Source organism: Rutilus rutilus (assembly GCF_951802725.1).
Source record: "Rutilus rutilus genome assembly, chromosome: 7".
NCBI classification, from domain to species: Eukaryota; Metazoa; Chordata; class Actinopteri; order Cypriniformes; family Leuciscidae; genus Rutilus; species Rutilus rutilus.
Window position 1 is genome coordinate 10,697,080 of NC_140221.1, and position 20,057 is coordinate 10,717,136.

At 38.0% G+C, this 20,057-nt stretch overlaps 1 protein-coding gene across 1 annotated transcript; it reads left to right on the forward strand.

Moving 5' to 3' along the window:
* The first annotated feature begins 1,173 nt into the window (after positions 1–1,173).
* slc25a46 (solute carrier family 25 member 46) lies at positions 1,174–19,480 on the forward strand. The gene is made up of 8 exons (XM_084414640.1): positions 1,174–1,636; positions 3,500–3,542; positions 3,659–3,716; positions 3,925–4,002; positions 4,446–4,546; positions 4,805–4,861; positions 5,161–5,218; positions 18,227–19,480. Exons 1-8 carry the CDS (start codon positions 1,384–1,386, stop codon positions 18,812–18,814), a joined length of 1,236 nt encoding a protein of 411 aa, XP_084270766.1. The 5' UTR covers positions 1,174–1,383; the 3' UTR covers positions 18,815–19,480.
* Positions 19,481–20,057: the final 577 nt, after the last annotated feature.

The following is a 20,057-nucleotide window of genomic DNA, read 5'->3' on the forward strand; positions in this document are numbered from 1 at the left end:
ATACACACTCACACACGTATAAATAAAAATGTATTTGCGATTCAAGTGAGTAATTCAGAAGAATTCAGTAACCACTCTGACCAATTCATCATGCTTTTTGATTCACCGGCTTGTGAGTCATTCCTTCGAGATTTGGACTTCACTAGTTGCGCGGTATGCATGCTGTTTATCATAGACTGTAAAAAGCTGTTGATTCACTAAAGCAAATAATTTTTCAGAAACCAAAATTTACACAGCGTGACCGATTCTCGAGCGAATGTTTACCTAATGAGCCGGTATTGCCACCATATGTTTGAAGACTGAATTGTCGCCAGAAGCTATAAAATATATGGCCCAGATAGCACACTTCTATTTGATGTGATGTTTACATCTGGAAGACGTATTTTTAAGAGTGTTTGCTCATCTGCAATACGTCTATGTCAGATGTCAAATAGACGTTTAGAACAGTGTTTCCCAACCCTGTTCCTGGAGGCACAACAACACTACACATTTTCCAACTCTTCCTAATCAATCACACCTGAATCAACTCATCAGCTCGTTAGTAGAGACTCCAAGACCAGAAACATATGGGTCAGATAAGGGAGACATCCAACATGTGCACTGTTGTTGTGCCTCCAGGAGCAGGGTTGGAAAACACTGGTTTAGAAGATGTCTTTAAGATGTAATGATTTAGAATGTATGTTAAACTGACATCTTCTAAACGTCTATTTGACATCTGACAGGAAACGTCCTATAGACGTATTGCAGATGAGCAAACACTTTTAAAAATACGTCTTCCAGATGTAAATATCACATCAAATAGAAGTGTGCTATCTGGGATATAAATAAAAGTATGTGGGCATTTATTTTTATTTCATTTATTTCTTCATTCTTGCCCATATTTATCCTACTTGTTGTATATTGAATAGTACTTCTGTGTAGAACTTACTGTTTCTGTCACATCTTTCATATCACAATATGGCAGAAAAATAGAGGGCATCGGTAGAATATTATTAATTTCTTAACTGTGCGTCTATCTGTCATGTAACAATATAGGCCCAAACTTGTCTCTTGTGAATTAAATAAATTAAACTGCATCTCGGATCTGTGTGTTTCTGGATTTCGTGGTGTTCGCTTGTAAATGCAATAAACTACAAAACCCATAATGCCACATTCAAACCGGAAGTAAACTGTCAACTGACAAAAGTCATTCGAACGGGTGTTGGGTTGTTTTGCTAAAGCACTGGCATTGCTCTCAGCCTCGGTCAACCAAAAATTAATTTTCGCATTTTCGATTGCTATAATTTTCAATGAACTCGTATCACCTCACATAGGTTATACATCGTAGGAAGTCAGACTGAGATATCTTGTCATTTCAGTGTAGTTTCCCTAGCGATTCCCAGCATGACTTCTCGTCGGCCTGACAGCTTTGAGGGTTTGGGTTACAGGGGCAGAGAGGATCCGTCATTCAGTGGGGGGTATTCGGGCAGGTCATTCAATAATTCATCCAGCTCTGACCTCCAGCACTGGGTCAGCACACCTCCAGATATACCTGGAAGCAGAAACCTGCATTTTGGCGATCGCACACCGCAATTTGAGGCGGCACCTGCCCAACCAGGAGCAGCAGACGAAGCGCAGTCAGCGGCTCCGCCCTCCGGTAACAATGAGTACAATTTATGACCAGCATGCAAGTGATATGTTATTACTGAAAGGGAACCCACCTTTTTCCTAAAGAGCCGTACTGCGTTTTAGATTATGGGTGGCGCTTTCGGTTTGGGGAAGTTCCACTTAAAAAGACTGAAACAAAGCATATAGGTTGCGCTACAAATAAACCTTATCCGGCAGTTTGACCGAATGAACTGTAACATTTCCTCCATTTTCTATTTTCAGAAGACAGGACAATAACGTAACATTTGGAATTTTAATGCAACATGGTAACAAGAATATCTATGGAAAGAGTTAGGCTATTTTCAGTCGCTGAATTCTTTTCCTCCTGATTATTTCCCAAGTTTTTTCTAGAACGGGTAGAACAGCAAGCATCATGGCATCGACCTGGAATGCTATTACACACTGACTGATGTATATAATCTAATCAAAACCATCATAACATCAGTCACCCAATATGTATTTAATAACACAAATTAGAAAACTTTGTGTTTCAAACAATAACTTGAAGATAACTCAAATGAATTGGCTCATTGAGTTGATCAAGTAAATCGTACGTATGAACCAGTTTATTAAAATTAATTGGATTCCCTACCCTCCTTCAAGACTGAACAGATACAGAGATGTACAACATAAACAATACATTTGCAGTTATGAGACAAATTAATTAGAGCTATTCTACATTTATTTTAATATGTAAATGTCTTTTTGCATATGACTAATTTTGAGTCAACATTATATGCAAAGTGTTGTTAAGCAGGTCCTGAACTTTTCTGGGGCCTATACCATGATGCCGGTTTAGGTGGCTAGCCAGGTATGTCTCAGTTTAGTTTGCACCAACCCTGGGTTTTAGGCAGCATTAAAGTGGTTTGGCTTTTAGCAGTGTTCATCGCCATAGTAACTAATGTTTCAGCTAACCTGGCCCAGGGCAGGTTATATTCCAAGTAAGAGGTTGCAAACCAAATTTGGACCAATCAGCTGTGAGCAAAGTGACACATATCTGATGCAATAAAGTGAGTCCACCTGTTCCTACTCCAAATTAAAGGTCACGACATAGCAAATGATTTTTTAAGACAAAACCGTCTGGCTTTAGTAATGCTTTTTTAGAATAATAATTCTGTATGATTTAGATATTATTTATGTAATTATTACACCCATAATCTATCACACATGTACAATTTTAGTTTATCAATTATTACGCACAGTTTAAATGAATAGCCTACATTTATAAACGTAATATAAATACGCTTTAGAATCAATAGATAAAGCTATAAAATGACTACATGTGAGCTTAAATGTTCAATTTCAACTTGAACTTCACAACCTTTACTTGCACCGATATAGAAAGACTTTTTCTTTTAGTTGTTCTATTTCATAGACAGCTATTTTCTTCTTACTGTGTAAATTTGTTTAAATTCTTAATATTTTTTAATTTCATAATATTCTGCAGAAGAAGTGACTCACAGTTTCACTCTTTCTCAGCCTGTGATTGGCTGATGACTGATGACACACCTAAACTCCTAAACTCAGGATCAAAGTCTGAGTTGACAGATAAAGTTGATGATCAGCATCATGGTACCATCAAAGCCTGGTTGGATTGGTTTGGTTTTGTCAACTCGAAACTAATCCTGTAACCCTGAGTTTGTTCAACTACCTTCATGGTACAGGCCCCGGATGCAGATGACACTTAAAAAGTTGTCACTCTTACAAGCACTCCATGTTGTTTACTGCTAGGTGTAAGCAAACACATGACTCATTCAGAGACCTTTAAAATAAAATGTACAAAGGCATATTGGTCAATTCAACACTTTTTTTTTTTTTTTTCTTAAAATGACAACTAAAATCTGTCTTTCAGAGCAACTGAACAGATTTGCTGGTTTCGGGATAGGCCTTGCAAGGTAACGAAACGCAATAATCACTACTTAAAATAATGTTCTTTTGAAAGTCCAGTGAGATTCAGATATGTGAAATAATGTTAGTAAACTCATAATCATTTTTGTATGGTTTGAATTAGCCTCTTCACAGAAAATGTCCTGGCCCATCCCTGCATTGTGTTTCGGCGTCAGTGTCAGGTAGGCTGAATCCAGGGAAGACAACGTTGAGCACACAAATCCTACAACCTCAGTGTCTATCATGAAAGATTTTTAAATGCTTATATCATAAATATGTATGTGTTGCTTAAACGTACTCTGTTTGCATTGCATAGTCCTGATAAATATCATTTAATTCTGTCATAAAATATCATTTAAAATCATTTAAAATTGTGAAATTTTGTTTCAGGTGAATTACCATGCCAGGTGTTACCACTTGTCCCCACTGACTGCCATCAGCGTGATGTACAATGTCACCAAAACTCAGGTAATATATATATATATATATATATATATATCATATCTTTGTCGCTGTGTCTTTGCTCAGGAATACCTTCTTTTAAAGAACAGGTTGAAAGCAGGGCAATTGAGTACTCCTGGAGTTCCTCAAGGCTCTGTGCTTGGACCTATCCTTTATACAGGCACATAGTAGTTTATCCTACACCATTGCTACGCTGATGACACGCAGCTTTACTTTCTTTTTAATCAGACAATGTTAAGCAAATGTAAATGCAAATTCATCAACTTTCATTCCACAAGCGCCTTATAACTTTGGATAAGGAAACCTCTGAATGAATCCCAACAAAAATATAATGTTTAATAGCATAATTTATTGTATTTTGTCCATCTCTCTCTCTCTCTCTCTCTCTCTCTCTCTTTCTCTTTCTCTCTCTCTCTCTCTCACACACACACACTCACACACTCTCACAGGGTCCTAAGGCTTTATGGAAAGGAATGGGCAGCACTTTTGTGGTACAGGGGGTCACGCTGGGAACAGAGGGCATCATCAGCGAATGCACCCCACTACCAAGGTATAAAAATATACAGTGTGAGCCATCACTACTAAGTGTCCACGAAAACACCTTCTAAAGGTTATTCACTGCTTATTTCGTTTGTCAGTCTATGTTCTATAACAAAAAGTTTAATCATGACTTCTATATTTAGATCTAGATATTTTGATAAATGACAGTTTCAGTATTTGAATTTAATTGATCAGTTCTCATGTTGTTTCCATTGCCATTATTGAGGTAAATTACTGTTCTGTCTAATATTGTGATGTTCATTCACAGGGAGTTATCACACAAGTGGAACCCTAAACAAGTTGTGGGACATTTAGTACTCAAAGGGTAAGTTAAGCTAAGTGAATTCACTTGTATTTTTGGTATTGTTTGGAAAATGCTATAAGCTGCAAATTGTTTATCTCGTTTCATTTGAGTCATAATTGTACCCCGCTCTTCCATATCTGGGATCTATTTGAATAAGCTTCTGACTAAGCGAAATATGCAGGTAGTTTTTTTATATAAAACAAAGTCCCACAGAGAATACGGAAAGGGAATTCCATAGGCTTGACATTTAAATATCCTTATCTTGTTTTGTGCAGTCCTTTGATCTTGTGAAATCATTGTGTGTTTTTTTTTTTTTTCAGTTTGACATATGTGGTTGCAATGCCGTTTTACTCAGCAAGTCTCATAGAGACTGTACAGGTAAGATATTTTAATACAATATTTTTCTCTTGTATTGTTTTTGTCAAAAAAACTCTTTTTCATGCTCTTGCATAAAGCAAAAAAAAAAAAGAAAAAAAAAGTATATTCTGTGAATTTTGTGCTTAAAACGAATGAAAATAACTGCCAGTAGAACAAGACAAGATATATTTTATCTTGTGCTGGTTTGCTTCTCATGTATGTGTGTCTTGTATGAAAGATGTTTAGATAATTTTATTGGAAAACAAGACTTTGATTGAGAAAATAATGTTTGCTCTATGAAAATAGTTTATTAATCATTTATATAATACATTAAAACATAAAATATTACAAATATGTTTTCCAACTGTTAGGGGATTTATGGTTAAAGACCCAAGGACCAGATATTATTAATTGCAGTCAATTTAAGACAAGAGTCAGAATTATAATGAATTAAAGAAAAGCTTTACTGAAGATAGTTTGCAGTTTCATCAGACATAAGTCAGCTTCAAGACTCACACAGGAGTTCATAGGCCGCTCCGCTTACAGTTACAAAGATCACAGGAGTTATACCTTCACCAAGGTCTAAGCTACGTCCTTGCTTCAGGTTGAATGATTCTGATTGGCTTAGAAATATACAAACAGTAGTTGTCCACACATGGACTGATAGGCAGTAGCACATCTCCATAGTCTGTACGGCTGCCACCAGGACCCTGAGTTTGGTTCGAGTGGTCCTCCGAGGTCACAAGACTGTGTGTCTATAGGTGCCAACATGTTGAAGAAAACAAGTCAGTCCAATATCCAATAATGCCACTTGTTCCTTAACCTGTAAACAAAAATACTAACACACACACAGACACACAGCTTCTTCAATGTTCGATTTGGCCAGGCTCTAACAGGAGAGTCTTTTCAAAACATTACTTTCTTTCTCTCAAGGAGAGGACACTTTAATCTAACACCTAAAGTAATAATCTAAAGTAAAGCTGACCCCTGTGACCATGTCAGGGTTCCCCAGCAAAACTGCTGCATGTATTATTGACACATGTTGAAGACCTTTCTCAAACACAAAACGAGTCCATATTTCATTTCTGGAATCTGGGCTAAATGAGCAAGCACTGTTACTGGATTCAGATATCAAATACAGACATTAGAGAATACATGAAAAGAACATTTCAGTATCACACTGGTAACTTCTATAACTAAGTAAAATCTCACCAGCCTAGAGAAGTCATTCAGCTCATTCGATATTTAGAAGGACAAATATTGATTAATACCTTGATTATAATCACTTATTCGATGTATATATTGAAGCAGCAGTGGATTCCAGAATCCACCTCTTCAGTCACCCGTTTAGACCAATGTGGGGTCCAATACCGCCACATCTGGTCTTTCCATAGAGGCTGCTTCAAAATGTTAGATTTCTGACCCATGCTCCCCTGTTAGGTTATAATTTTGAAAAAACAGAGAATATATTTTTCCTTCAATGACTTAACATCAACAAAATATCCTACATAGCACATTATTGATCTCCAGAACCTTTGGACATAGCTGTCTTTATATGTCTTACAGCTGTTATTCATTTTTGCTAACTTGGTTTTTATCATTGACTTATTAACTGATACAAAACAAGTACATACACTCACCTAAAGGATTATTAGGAACACCATACTAATACTGTGTTTGACCCCCTTTCGCCTTCAGAACTGCCTTAATTCTACGTGGCATTGATTCAACAAGGTGCTGAAAGCATTCTTTAGAAATGTTGGCCCATATTGATAGGATAGCATCTTGCAGTTGATGGAGATTTGTGGGATGCACATGCAGGGCACGAAGCTCCCGTTCCACCACATCCCAAAGATGCTCTATTGGGTTGAGATCTGGTGACTGTGGGGGCCATTTTAGTACAGTGAACTCATTGTCATGTTCAAGAAACCAATTTGAAATGATTCGAGCTTTGTGACATGGTGCATTATCCTGCTGGAAGTAGCCATCAGAGGATGGGTACATGGTGGTCATAAAGGGATGGACATGGTCAGAAACAATGGTCAGGTAGGCCGTGGCATTTAAACGATGCCCAATTGGCACTAAGGGGCCTAAAGTGTGCCAAGAAAACATCCCCCACACCATTACACCACCACCACCAGCCTGCACAGTGGTAACAAGGCATGATGGATCCATGTTCTCATTCTCTTTACGCCAAATTCTGACTCTACCATCTGAATGTCTCAACAGAAATCGAGACTTGTAGCCTCTTTTTCCTATTTGTAGTGGAGATGAGTGGTACCCGGTGGGGTCTTCTGCTGTTGTAGCCCATCCGCCTCAAGGTTGTGCGTGTTGTGGCTTCACAAATGCTTTGCTGCATACCTCGGTTGTAACGAGTGGTTATTTCAGTCAAAGTTGCTCATCTATCAGCTTGAATCAGTCGGCCCATTCTCCTCTGACCTCTAGCATCAACAAGGCATTTTCGCCCACAGGACTGCCGCATACTGGATGTTTTTCCCTTTTCACACCATTCTTTGTAAACCCTAGAAATGGTTGTGCGTGAAAATACCAGTAACTGAGCAGATTGTGAAATACTCAGACCGGCCCGTCTGGCACCAACAACCATGCCACGCTCAAAATTGCTTAAATCACCTTTCTTTCCCATTCTGACATTCAGTTTGGAGTTCAGGAGATTGTCTTAACCAGGACCACACCCCTAAATGCATTGAAGCAACTGCCATGTGATTGGTTGATTAGATAATTGCATTAATGAGAAATTGAACAGGTGTTCCTAATAATCCTTTAGGTGAGTGTATTTATTCTCTGGAAGCCAGGCTAAATAAGCAAGCGCTGTTGCTGTATTCCTAGCATGGGCCACACCTGCAGTCACTACTCAGATCCTAAATACAGACATTGGGCCTCATTCACCAATAACTTCCTAAGAATTTTCTTAACTTTGTACTTGTAAACTTCCTAAGAAAAGTCTACGTCGGATTCATGACATGTTCTTAAACAACAGAATTGTTCACTCCTGTGTTCCTAGGATTGATGAATCCCACGTCTTCGTAATTGAAAGCGCGTGTCAGTTGATCCTAAGTAGCATAAGAAAACGGCCTGCAAATTCCCATATAAGGACATGACAATTCTACTGCAACATATAAATGCCAAACGAGGCACAATATTTGATTTAATCAGCTTAATTGCTGATGGAAATTGCAGCGTTAGTGCTTCTTTGCATACTGTGTGTGTTTTTTTGTTTTTTTTTGTTTTTTTTCAACAAATGATCAGAAATTTTTTACAGTAAAATACTATCATTGTAAACGACTGTAGAATTAAATAAAATGCAGTAACCAATTATTTGGCGCAAACTGTCATCTCTCAAATGTGCATAAGAGTGCTCTTGAGTGTGTGTAGATTTTGTTCTTAGCTAAGAACAAATCCAAGTTAAGAAAACATTAGTGAATGTCAGATTCTTCGTAAAAAGTGCGTAATTGGGGTTTAAGAACTCTTTCTTCGTAAGAACGGTTGGTGAATGCATTGTCTTTCATCATAAATACCAGGATATATACACTAGTTTTTATAAAACTATGATTTCCAATTCCTTTTATAATAAACGAAGAGGGATGGTTAATCCATTCTTTTCACTACCCCCTTATAGACCCTTTAGGTTCAAAACACAATGGGAGTCTAACTAAAAATAAACAACAATAAAAAATAAGACTCATAATAAGCACTTTTAAGTCTCTACTGAATTCATCCTTCAGTTTACGGTCTACATAATTTGTAGTTCTCTTAGACATCTAATGTCATTCATCCATTTAATGGATTAAGAAATAAAACTTTTTTATAACTTACATTCACTCCTCCTTTGTTCGCCCACCGTCCTGTCATAAAAGTGAGGGAGCTCTCTGGATAATTTTGATAGTGACTTAGCCAATGTGTCACTTTGTCTCTCTGCCGTCAAGTTTATTATTATGATCCCACCTAGTTGTCTATTTAAATTTAGACCCTCAGTTGAATTTAGACGAGTTTTTATCCCATAATGGACGGCAATCTTCAACTTCCCAATTCCAATTTACATTAATACTAATCCAGAGAGTAATTCAGATCAACATCATCGATGACAAAATTAGTCATAATTACCAGTAGCAGACAGAGCTGGAAAACCAATCCAATTAAACTCCTCCCATGTTCTGTATCATCTTTTCATCAGATTGACTTTAGCTTCTTTAAAGTTTGTCATTTCACTTAACCCATCTGTAATGGTAAAACACTCATTCCAGAGGTTAATGACACAATATCCACAAAATCGTAAAATAATTGTACGCCAAGCGAACACATACAAGACATAAAGTGCTGTCACCTCACACACAAACAATGATACTTGACACACACAAACAATGATACTTGACACACACATCAATATAAACTGCTCATAGTCAAGGTTTTCTTTAGCAGTTAGCTCTAAAAATTTACTTCACATTTTTCTTCAGGGTTTACCTAATTTTACATGGTCTCTAAACCAGTTTCAAAGCATGTCTGTTCATTATTCATTTGTTTTTAGAAAAGTCAGCTGGGTTGTTTTGGTTCATTATCATTATTTTGTTTAAGCTAGCTTTAGCAGGCTGATAAGAGACAGACAGAGTACCATCCCTGCCCTGCCTCCACGCAAGCAGTCTATCTCACTATACACACACAAATAATCTTTTCAACAGCCTCACAAGACTGTGACTTAAATTCATTACAATAACCTTTGATCATTCACAAATGTTAAAATGTAAATGTTTAACTTCCAAATTAGAACCCTTTTTATCCAGACTTCTCTTGAATCTACAAAAGCGGTCTTCATCTTTAGCCACCACCATGTCGTGAAATTATCCTATGCCATGTCTAATGACCTACAAGAGTGAAACTATGATTGAGACATATTAGTTCAATATCAACACTTCTATAAATTGTTCTTGCCCATAAGGCAACCAACATCATAAAAAGTTTTGTTACTGTCTCCACAACAAATAATGCCAATCACCTCATGGTTTCAGCTGGCTCTTAAAAGCCCATTCCCATGAGCTCTTGTGTGAAAAAGCCCATTCCCATGAGTGTGTTGTCCCCTGGCATAGTTGTAAGTTGTGGCAACTTGTCACAATTAAAAAACAAGTCATCCAATGAATGCGGTTTCTGGTGAGTGGTATGGAGGAACATTTCTGGGTCAGACTGCTGTAACTTCTCACAGCTCATTGAATGAGAGAGAGACTCTGAGGCATTCAGGACTGGAACACTGTATTTTCAGTTAGTTTTGGTAAGTCGATCAAATGTCTGTGTTGCAATAGTACAATAACACTGCAATTGTGGAATGACATTATTGCAATAGTTGCTAGAAAGCTCAGCTGCAATCTGTTAAGCTGTAAAAATAACAACATTAATGCTAGTGATATAATGTTGATTAGTCATATGTTAAGGACTGCCAAGGCATTTGTATTATGGAAAAATATATAATTTAATTGGCAATTTTCTTTTCTAAAAAATGCCACTATTGTATGTTGTTGCCGTATGGCAACGTATCATAAAGTACCTTAAAATAATATTTTGTTCCATTGTTTTATTTTAATTTTTTTTAATTTTTAAAGCACTTCAAGTTAAGCCATTCTAAAAAAAAAATAAAAAAAGTCAGATATTTTTTTCTATAGGTCCTTATCATAATGCATGCGGTAGAGGGTTAATAATTCAATCTTTTGACCTTATTTTATCTCTTGTTCTTTCTCAGACAAAAACACTTTCTTAGTAGACATTTAGAGTTACGGGCTGAATGGCCCTGCTGACCACAATTAAAACACTCTCTGTCATCTGGTGGATTCGTGTCAGCCTCAACTACAGCAGCAGACACCTTGCCTACATTTTGATCATTGTGAGCTTGCAAACGGCTCTAACTTACTGCACACCATTGAAGCAGTGTGTCCCAATCAGGAATGTAAACAAATCATTATCATTAGCAACACATTTATTTTCATAAGCTCACGGAAACGCTCAACATATTCTAAGGGGGTTTTCACAATGTTTCTGTTTAACTTTAGTCACACTTGTGCAGGGAAATGAACCCCAACCCATAATTAATCATCGTACGCAATACAGGGCTAACAATTTTTTTAATTTTTCCGATTGTTTGTTTGTAGCCAGTCAAGTTGTTGTTTAACTTGCCAATCGGAATCAAAACCATGACTCACCAAGTTCTGCCAATTTCTTTGAAGTGAGTGCTTCAGAGCAGAGCTGCTTACAGCGTTTGCTCTCTTCTACCTTACTATTCATATCAGGAAAATCTTTTGAGTTACTCGATTTGTCAGCCATATCTTATTCACGGGTTAAAACTCACCTGAATTTATTTTGCAGTGATGGAGAAAATCACAAAGTTACCAAATCACAAAGTTACATATACTGGTCCACACCAATTTGGGTCACAATTTTAATTTTTCTCGGGATCGTTCCTGATGCATCCCTGGCAAACGATATTTTTATTATTTTATTTACCTAAATCCCTACCTGTCTGAATCACTTAGTTCGGGGCACCCCTGTCCGAAATGGGAGAGATTGAGAGTCAGGTTCGCGAAGATAAACTTAGAATTGTTTAGGCCTACAACAATTGCGTTACTACATTCCGCTAGTGGGGGTGACTACACCTACACCACGTGCTCATGACAGGCTTCCAGTGCTCCCACCCAAAAAGTGTCCAACCGTGTTACTACACTCTGCTAGTGAGGGTGCCTACACCTACAGCACAGCCTGTGTCAGGCTCTTCATGCTCCCACTCAAAGGTGTACACTCTGTCCTGGTGGTATTATATCACTGCCCGTCTTCTTGACGTAATCACTACAGGCCCTTCGTGCTCCACTCAAGAATGTCAAGTGTTATCACTCTCCCTTCTCTCAACCTCTTCCACCCAGACAGTCCTATTAAAATAATAAAATCTTTCTACCTTGTTTGTTGATTAGCCAGGGATGTCACCGAATAATAATTGCCCGCATTCTCCACCATTGACTGGACCCAAGGACCAAATATGATTAATTAAAAATGCAGTCAATTTAAAACAAGAGTCAGAATTATAATAAATTAAAGAAATGAAAGAAAGGCTAAGAAATATATAAACAGTAATTTTCCACACATTGACTGATAGGCAGTAGCAAACCCTATCAGATATTAATAATACAGACATTAGAGAATACATGAAAAGAACATTTCAGTAATCACACTGGTAACTTCTATAACTAAGTAAAATCTCACAAGCCTAGAGAAGTCATTCAACTCATTTGATATATAGAAGCAGGGCTCTCAAAATCGCTAGCCCGACGTCCTGGGGCTATTGTGTTTTCCAGTCGGGCTACCAAAATGCATAACCGGCTTGCCCGACGGGCTATCTGAAATAGTGTTCGCTTCAGTCTTGTTATAATCAGATTCAGCGCGTTCTTCATCTTCAATCCGCAGAAGCGCCGAGCAGAGCGCACGTCAGAAACAGAGGGCAGGGTGTGTGTGTGTGTGTGTGTGTGTGTGTGTGTGTGTGTGTGTGTGTGTGTGTGTGTGTGTGTGTGTGTTCATCTGAGTCTCATTGGTCTGTCACTGCTCGTCAATGTCAGAATATTTGAGATGACCAATCAAATCAAAGTAGGCGGGATTTACATTCACAGAAGCTGATGAGCGCGAATTTGAGCGGAGCGACTGACGCTTCAGTTTACGGTCAAGTGCGAGATAAGATGCAAGTAACTAAACTAAACATTTCACATTTGACAGTTTTTTTAGGTCATAAATGTGAAACGAATGACGAAAATAATCAGGCAAACGAGTTTACTTTTGTCGAATTTCGCCATTTTGAACTGAAAATAGGCCTATGTAACGTGAATCATGTAATGTAATTAGTTTACTGTCATTGTGAGGGGACAAGAAACATTAACAAAGCCATTTCCATCATGTTAGGCACACGATTAATAATGAATGTGTACATGTTGAGAATTAATATAGTACAATTTGGAGCCTTCAGTAAATTAAAAAAGTTCAGCTTTAGGAGGGGAAGAGACGGCAAGATGAGGAGACTGAGAGAAAAAGAAAGAGTGATAGATAAGAAGTGAGAGCAGGTATTGACAAATAATCTACTGCCCGCTGACATGGTTTTAAAGCTATTTCTTATCCTTTTTTTGACCTTCAAACGTCTTGAAATGCACATATCAGAGAAATAAAAAATTTGAACCCCCTAACAACCTTGAATCTAGGACCTCTTTGATTATAAAGCCCTGTCTACGGCCCTGTATTAGGAATAATGAAATAATGAATGTGTACTTGTGAATGAATTTAATAAATAGTTACCTAGCTTTCCTAGTAGCTTTCAGTAAATGAACGCATCTGAGAAAATTATTCATAAATCAACCTATCAGTTGACCCTATGTTTACTTTCTTTACTGACAGACAAAAATGAAAAGCCTATATCAGTCAAAGCTCAGCTTTAGGAGGGGAAGAGACAGAGCAAGAGAAAAACAAAGAGAAAAAGAGTGTTATGCTAATGAGGAGAGAAAAATAATCAGCTGCGTGACATGGTTTTAAAGCTATTGTTATCCAATTTTTTTGGCCTTTAAAACATCTTAAAATGCACATATGTAGATCAGAGAAATCAAAATTTTCCATGAAACCCCCTAACTACCTCACATTCGGGACCTCAGTGATGATAAAACCCTGCCATCTGCATGTTAATGAAACTAGTTAATAGTGAGCATGTTCATACTGGTCACACAAATTTCAGTTCAGTTAGACCCAGATGCATATTTGTATTGATGATTCTCATTTGATTATTTTATATCCAATTGTTGATATTTGTGTTTTGAAAAAGTTTTTGATTCATGTTTTGACTCCTAACCAATTTTCTACATTAAAAATTGTCTTTTTATTTCTTTTTATTCATTTCGGGCTACCAAAATCTGAAGAGTACATGCCCGAAGGGCTACCAGCAGTTTTGAAATTTTGCGAGCCCTGAGAAGGAAAAATATTGATTAATTCCTTTTTTGAGTGATGAGTGATCTAATGAGTGATTATAATCACTCATTAGATATATATATTGAAGCAACAGTGGATTCCAGAATCCACCCCTTCACAACAACAAATAAAGTGCTTTCACATTTGAAAAAGATCTTAGCCAGACACTAGATCAGGCTAGGTGCTTTAGGAAACTCAGTTTGATTTGATCTTGTGGTAAATGAGCAAAGCAGTTTTGGGTAACTACCTCTCCATTGCGTCAGTTTTACATCTGATAATTATTGGAAGATTTGAGTTTCTATGCAATAACCGCATTTGTTTTGTTTTCATTTTGACTTTAGCTTTTTAGAATTTGCTGTTGGAATTGTGCAATCGAGAACATTTTGAGGTTGTAAAGTCAAAATCAAGTTAATTTTGGGAGTCGTCTATGAGAGTGATACTGATTAACTAATGAATTAACTTCCATTATTACATGGCTTGGTTGAATTCTAATGTAGAATGCGGTCTGTTATTTCTTGATAACAGACCGCTGCTAAGTATAACACACCATTGCCATGAAAAACAGAGCGTTGCTATGGACGCAGGATTCTAACCGTAGAGACGGAACGGACTATTTTCTTTAGCGGAAGCAATACAATCGTTTTTAAATCAGTAAACTCCTTTTTAAATCAATATTTTGTGTCAAATTACTGATTTATTTGGTGGGTAGCCTTGTAATATCCGCTTCGCACCGGGGTCCTGATCAGCCTGTCGGGGTTGTATTCGCTATAACAACCGCCTCGCTCTACATTATCCCTTACTTAATTAGTTAAAGTTGTCCACTTGCATCAATTGATAAATCATTTGTGTTGTCTCTCAGAAATGTTCGTGGAAGTTGATGTTTAGCACTTTACATGTATTAAAAAGCTTTTGTAAAATCTACACTACCATTCAAAAGTTTGGGGCCGGTAAGATAAAAAAAAAAAAATCTTTTTGAAAGAAGTCTCTTGTGCTCACCAGTAGGGGAGACTGCAAGTGAAACTCGGCTTCCCCTATAATGTCCAAAAATTAATGGTCAAATATGTACTATTGTGTTAACATTTTATTGACTAAAAATGCGTTAGAACACGTTCATCTCAAAGACGAGTTCGTTCAGAATCAGTTACGTATAACAGGTCGGCTGACTCGATTTCCTTCTCATACATTCCCGTAGCGTCACAGTGCATTTCCCTGTTGAAGCCCAGCATCCATTGACTTCAATAGCCGCTTTCCGACCAAGTAGTTACAAGAACTTAGTTCTAGGAACTGTCCACTTCTAAACAGTTCTAAGAACTACTCTCCCCCAAACTCAGTTTTGCTGTTTGCGTTCGCACTGGCCAAGCGGCCATAGGAACTGGTAGGAGGGGTAAGGGAGTGACGCAAGCACAGTGACTTTTATTTTGACGGCACGACGGACCTTTATTTTGGCGGCGCTGAGAACGCCAGAGCAAACAATGCTCGCATTCTCTGTGTTTATTAGTTAGCGATCTGTCTAACAGTACTGTTTAATATGTTATTAGATAGAACTGTAATAGAAAGTAGACAGTATATTAAAAAAAGGTTATTAGCCTATGCCGTGTGGTTGATGTCCAGTGTTGCTAGCTGGGCAGATAAACATAATCATGTTTGGCTTGGTCCCCGCAAAGTTGCGTTGGATTTTCTCTTCAGCATAAAGGTTTAGAGGCCCATCTATCACTGTTTTCCATGTTTGTATAGTTAGTTTCTGGAGTAAATATATAGGTTTATCTGTGTGTTTACATTCTAGCTGTTTTAAAAATGGCGGGTGCTGGTGCTCCGCGTGCGTTCGGTCAATCAGCGTACACTAACGTCACGGGTAGTTCCTATAGTGCTGGTTTAGACCCTACTCTGAAGTAGGACCTAAATTAGTTCCTCCAAATGGAGTTCCTAGAACTAAAATCGTTCCTAGTTCCTGCGGTGCGAACACGCCGACATCCGGGTACTTTAGCCAATAGTTCTAGGAACTGTGAAAAGGTTCCTCCGGTCGGAAAGCGGCTAATGGGGCTGCTTTGAACAGTTTTTTTCAGTGCTACGAAACTAGACAGTCATTGGATAAATGCTGCGATTATGTCCCGCCCACGGACGCTCAGCGTCTCTGGGGGTGAATGAGGAGTGGGCTGGCCTGGACTCCGGGCTTCTGCGTGATGATTGGAGGATCTGTCGAAAGGCTGCATCTCCTTTTGATTGACAGCTATTTCATACAATAAAAAGTAGTGATGGGAAGTTCGGATCATTTTACTGACTCTCTTCGATCAGGTTAATCATAATGAACAAATCTTTTTTTCTAGTCATTTCGTTCATTTAAGGGGCTTTAAATTTTATACTTTTAACAGGCAAATTCCCTCAACACATCCACCTACGCAATCTTGATCATATTCTGAATTAAAGAAATCATTATATTGCCGTCAAAAATAATTCACAGGGAACATAAATAATGACTTTACCTTCCGAGTCTTTCATTAATTTGTCACGTGACAGACACAATGAACGGATCGTTCATGATCGATCATGGTCGCTGACGCTGATGCTATTCGAGCTCATATCAGTCCCATTTTGGGACTATGCCAGCAGCCATATCTCCCTGTAGCCCAAGACTGGTTGCCCACTGAAGCTAAGCAGGGCTGAGCCTGGTTAGTACCTGGATGGGAGACCTCCTGAGAAAACCAGGTTGCTGCTGGAAGAGGTGTTAGTGAGGCCAGCAGGGGGTGCTCACCCTGTGGTCTGTGTGGGTCCTAACGCCCCAGTGTAGTGACGGGGACACTATACTGTCAAAGAGCACCGTCCTTCGGATGAGACGTTAAACCGAGGTCCTGACTCTCTGTGGTCATTAAAAATCCCATGGCATTTCTCGTAAAGAGTAGGGGTGTAACCCCGGTGTCATGGCCACACACCATTGGCCCTTACCAATCATGGCCTCCTAATAATCCCCTTACATTGAATTGGCTCTATCACTCTCTCTCCTCTCTCCACCTATATCCGGTGTGTGGTGAGCGCACTGGCGCCGTTGTACTGTGGCTGCCGTCGCATCATCCAAGTGGATGCTGCACACTGGTGGTGGTTGAGGAGAGATCCCCTGACATGATTGTAAAGCGCTTTGGGTGTACAGGAGTACATATGAAAGCGCAATATAAATGCCCGATTCTATTCTATTCTATTCTATTTTGCAAGTGTAGTCGAAAGACAAACTGCAGCAACCTATTTCTTGGTATTTGCTTGTCGAAATTGTTTGCCAATTTTCATAATACATTTCACACAATTATACATTTATATCTTTATTATATTATTACTTATAATATTTTTTTTATATTATTAGTAGTAATAGTAGTAATAATTAAAAAATTATTATTAGTAGTAGTAGTATTATTATACTTTATTATATTATTATTTATACCTTTATTATATTTATACAATTATACCTAACTCTGCTGGCCATTGAGAGGACACTGTTGAAGTCACTGGAAAAGACGCCTAGTTGGTACGACAGGGTCACAGAGCATTTTCTTGAAAAGGAACGTAGGGCAGAATTTACGTATAAATAAATGGAAAATTTTTATGATGTAGGCCGAAAATGAGCTTCCCCTCTTTGAAAGACCAGCAGCACTGGTGCTCACCAAGTCTGAAATTTTGTCATGACTTTACTGTCATTTAAAAAAAAAATCAAATTAATGTTTCCTTGCTGAATAAAAGTATGATTTAAAAAAAAAAAAAAAAAACTGACCCCAAACTTTTAAACAATATTGTAAATAGACTTTGACTATATGTAACTAGTTTTTAACTAAACTTAGAATAAATTTAGGTTTGCTGTCATGGTGGTTTCTCTGATTGGGAAATATAAATTTTAAGTGAATACGTATATGTATTATTAAATTAAATATACCCATTTTTGCAAATACATAAATATATTGAGATTTTCAAAAAAATCTGAAAAATACAGAGATTTTTAATTGTTGTTGTTATATCGCCCATTCCGACTTCATTTAGTGTCTCTTCTTGGTGTTCCCTTACCAGAGTGAAATAATCCGAGACAACCCCGGCATCCTGGACTGTGTGAAAGAGGGTCTGGGACGTGTAATGGGTATGGGAGTGCCTCACAGCAAGCGTCTCCTTCCTCTCTGGAACCTGGTGTTCCCCACAGTCCTCCACGGCATCCTCCACTATCTTATCAGTTCTAGCGTGCAGCGGCTGGTTCTTTACCTGTTGCGGCGTCGCAATAACGGCTCACCGAAGCATTCGCCCCCTGACTCGGGAGCAGACACGGTCCAGTCAATGTTGGATGCATACTTCCCTGAGCTCATGGCCAGCTTTGCCGCCAGCCTGTGTGCAGATGTGCTGTTATTTCCTTTGGAAACGGTGTTGCACAGGCTGCATATCCAGGGAACGCGCACCATCATCGACAACACCGATCTGGGTTTTGAAGTGTTGCCCATAAACACCCAATATGAAGGAATGAGGGACTGTATTAATGCGATTCGCCGTGAGGAGGGCACCATGGGCTTCTACAAGGGATTCGGCTCCATCGTGGTGCAGTACTCGCTTCATGCCGCAGTGCTGCAGTTCACCAAGATGATCTACTCGACGCTGCTGCGAAACGCTTGATTCTGAAAGGATTAATTCCTTATTAATTCACTAAGAGGTCCGTTTTTGGTTGAGTTGGACATTCCAAAAAATGTGTCCTAGTATGAATTGATAATTACAGATATGCGAGGTTTTCTTTACCTCTTCCTGTGATTTTTGTCAGTCTACTTCTGTACATTTGTTTTATAAAGCACTGGTTTCATTGATTGCACGACACATTTATGCAAAATATGCTCTCATATTCGCACTGGATTTGAATTATTCTCATGGTGACCCCCAACCCTCCGCCACCAGCGCCAAAACATGTATGTTTATAAAACCCTGACCTTTATAATTATATTCCCATACTGTTTGCTCAGTTTTGTTAATGGTCACTATACTAGGTTTCATAATGTGGTTGATTTTTGGCAACATTGGTTGAAGCCCTGTGCCAAGTTTCTTTGTCATTAAATTATTATTTGCACCTTAGTGAAACTTGTGCCAGTGTTTTAAATAGTGAAAATGTTTCTATTGCCAGGTTTAACAAGATATAAGAGATAAAAAATATATATTTATTGAATAGAAGCCATTATGTACACAAGATTGCATGTGTAAAACTAATGTACCTCTGGTTCCTGGGTGAGTAAATGATCAAGTTCTAAATTATTGGGCACCATGCTTTAAAATAAATGTCTACAATCTGTTTCATGTGATGTTTTATTTTTAATTTTTAATTTTTTTACTACATTTCATGTTACATATGTTACAATAAAAATTTAGCCTATACACTACTGTTCAAACATTTGGGGATAGTAATTTTAATCAAAGGTAACTGTAAAGACATTGATATTAATGATATTACAAATGATTTCTATTCAAATATGCGCTGTTCTTTAACAACTTCTTATTCACAGATGTATCACAGTTTCCACACAAAAATAGCTGCACAACTGTTTTTAAACATTGATTTTAAAAGATAGACCCCAACATGTCAGAATGTATGTTTTAAATCTAATAGTATTATTGTAAATACGGGGGTTCCTCAGGGCTGCGTGTTATCCCCAAATTTATTTTCTGTATATACGAATGAAATCAAGTGTGATATTATTGGTATGTCACTTTTGAAATAAGCTGATGACATGACTTTGGTGGCTTGCATAACAGACGAGCAATCCCTGGTCACATAGACAATATGTTGATTCTATGGTCCAAAGGTTCCAAGAAAGTTCTCTGGGTTTGAATATTAGTAAGATGAAGGAGTTGTGTTGTGGGAGGTTTCGTTCAT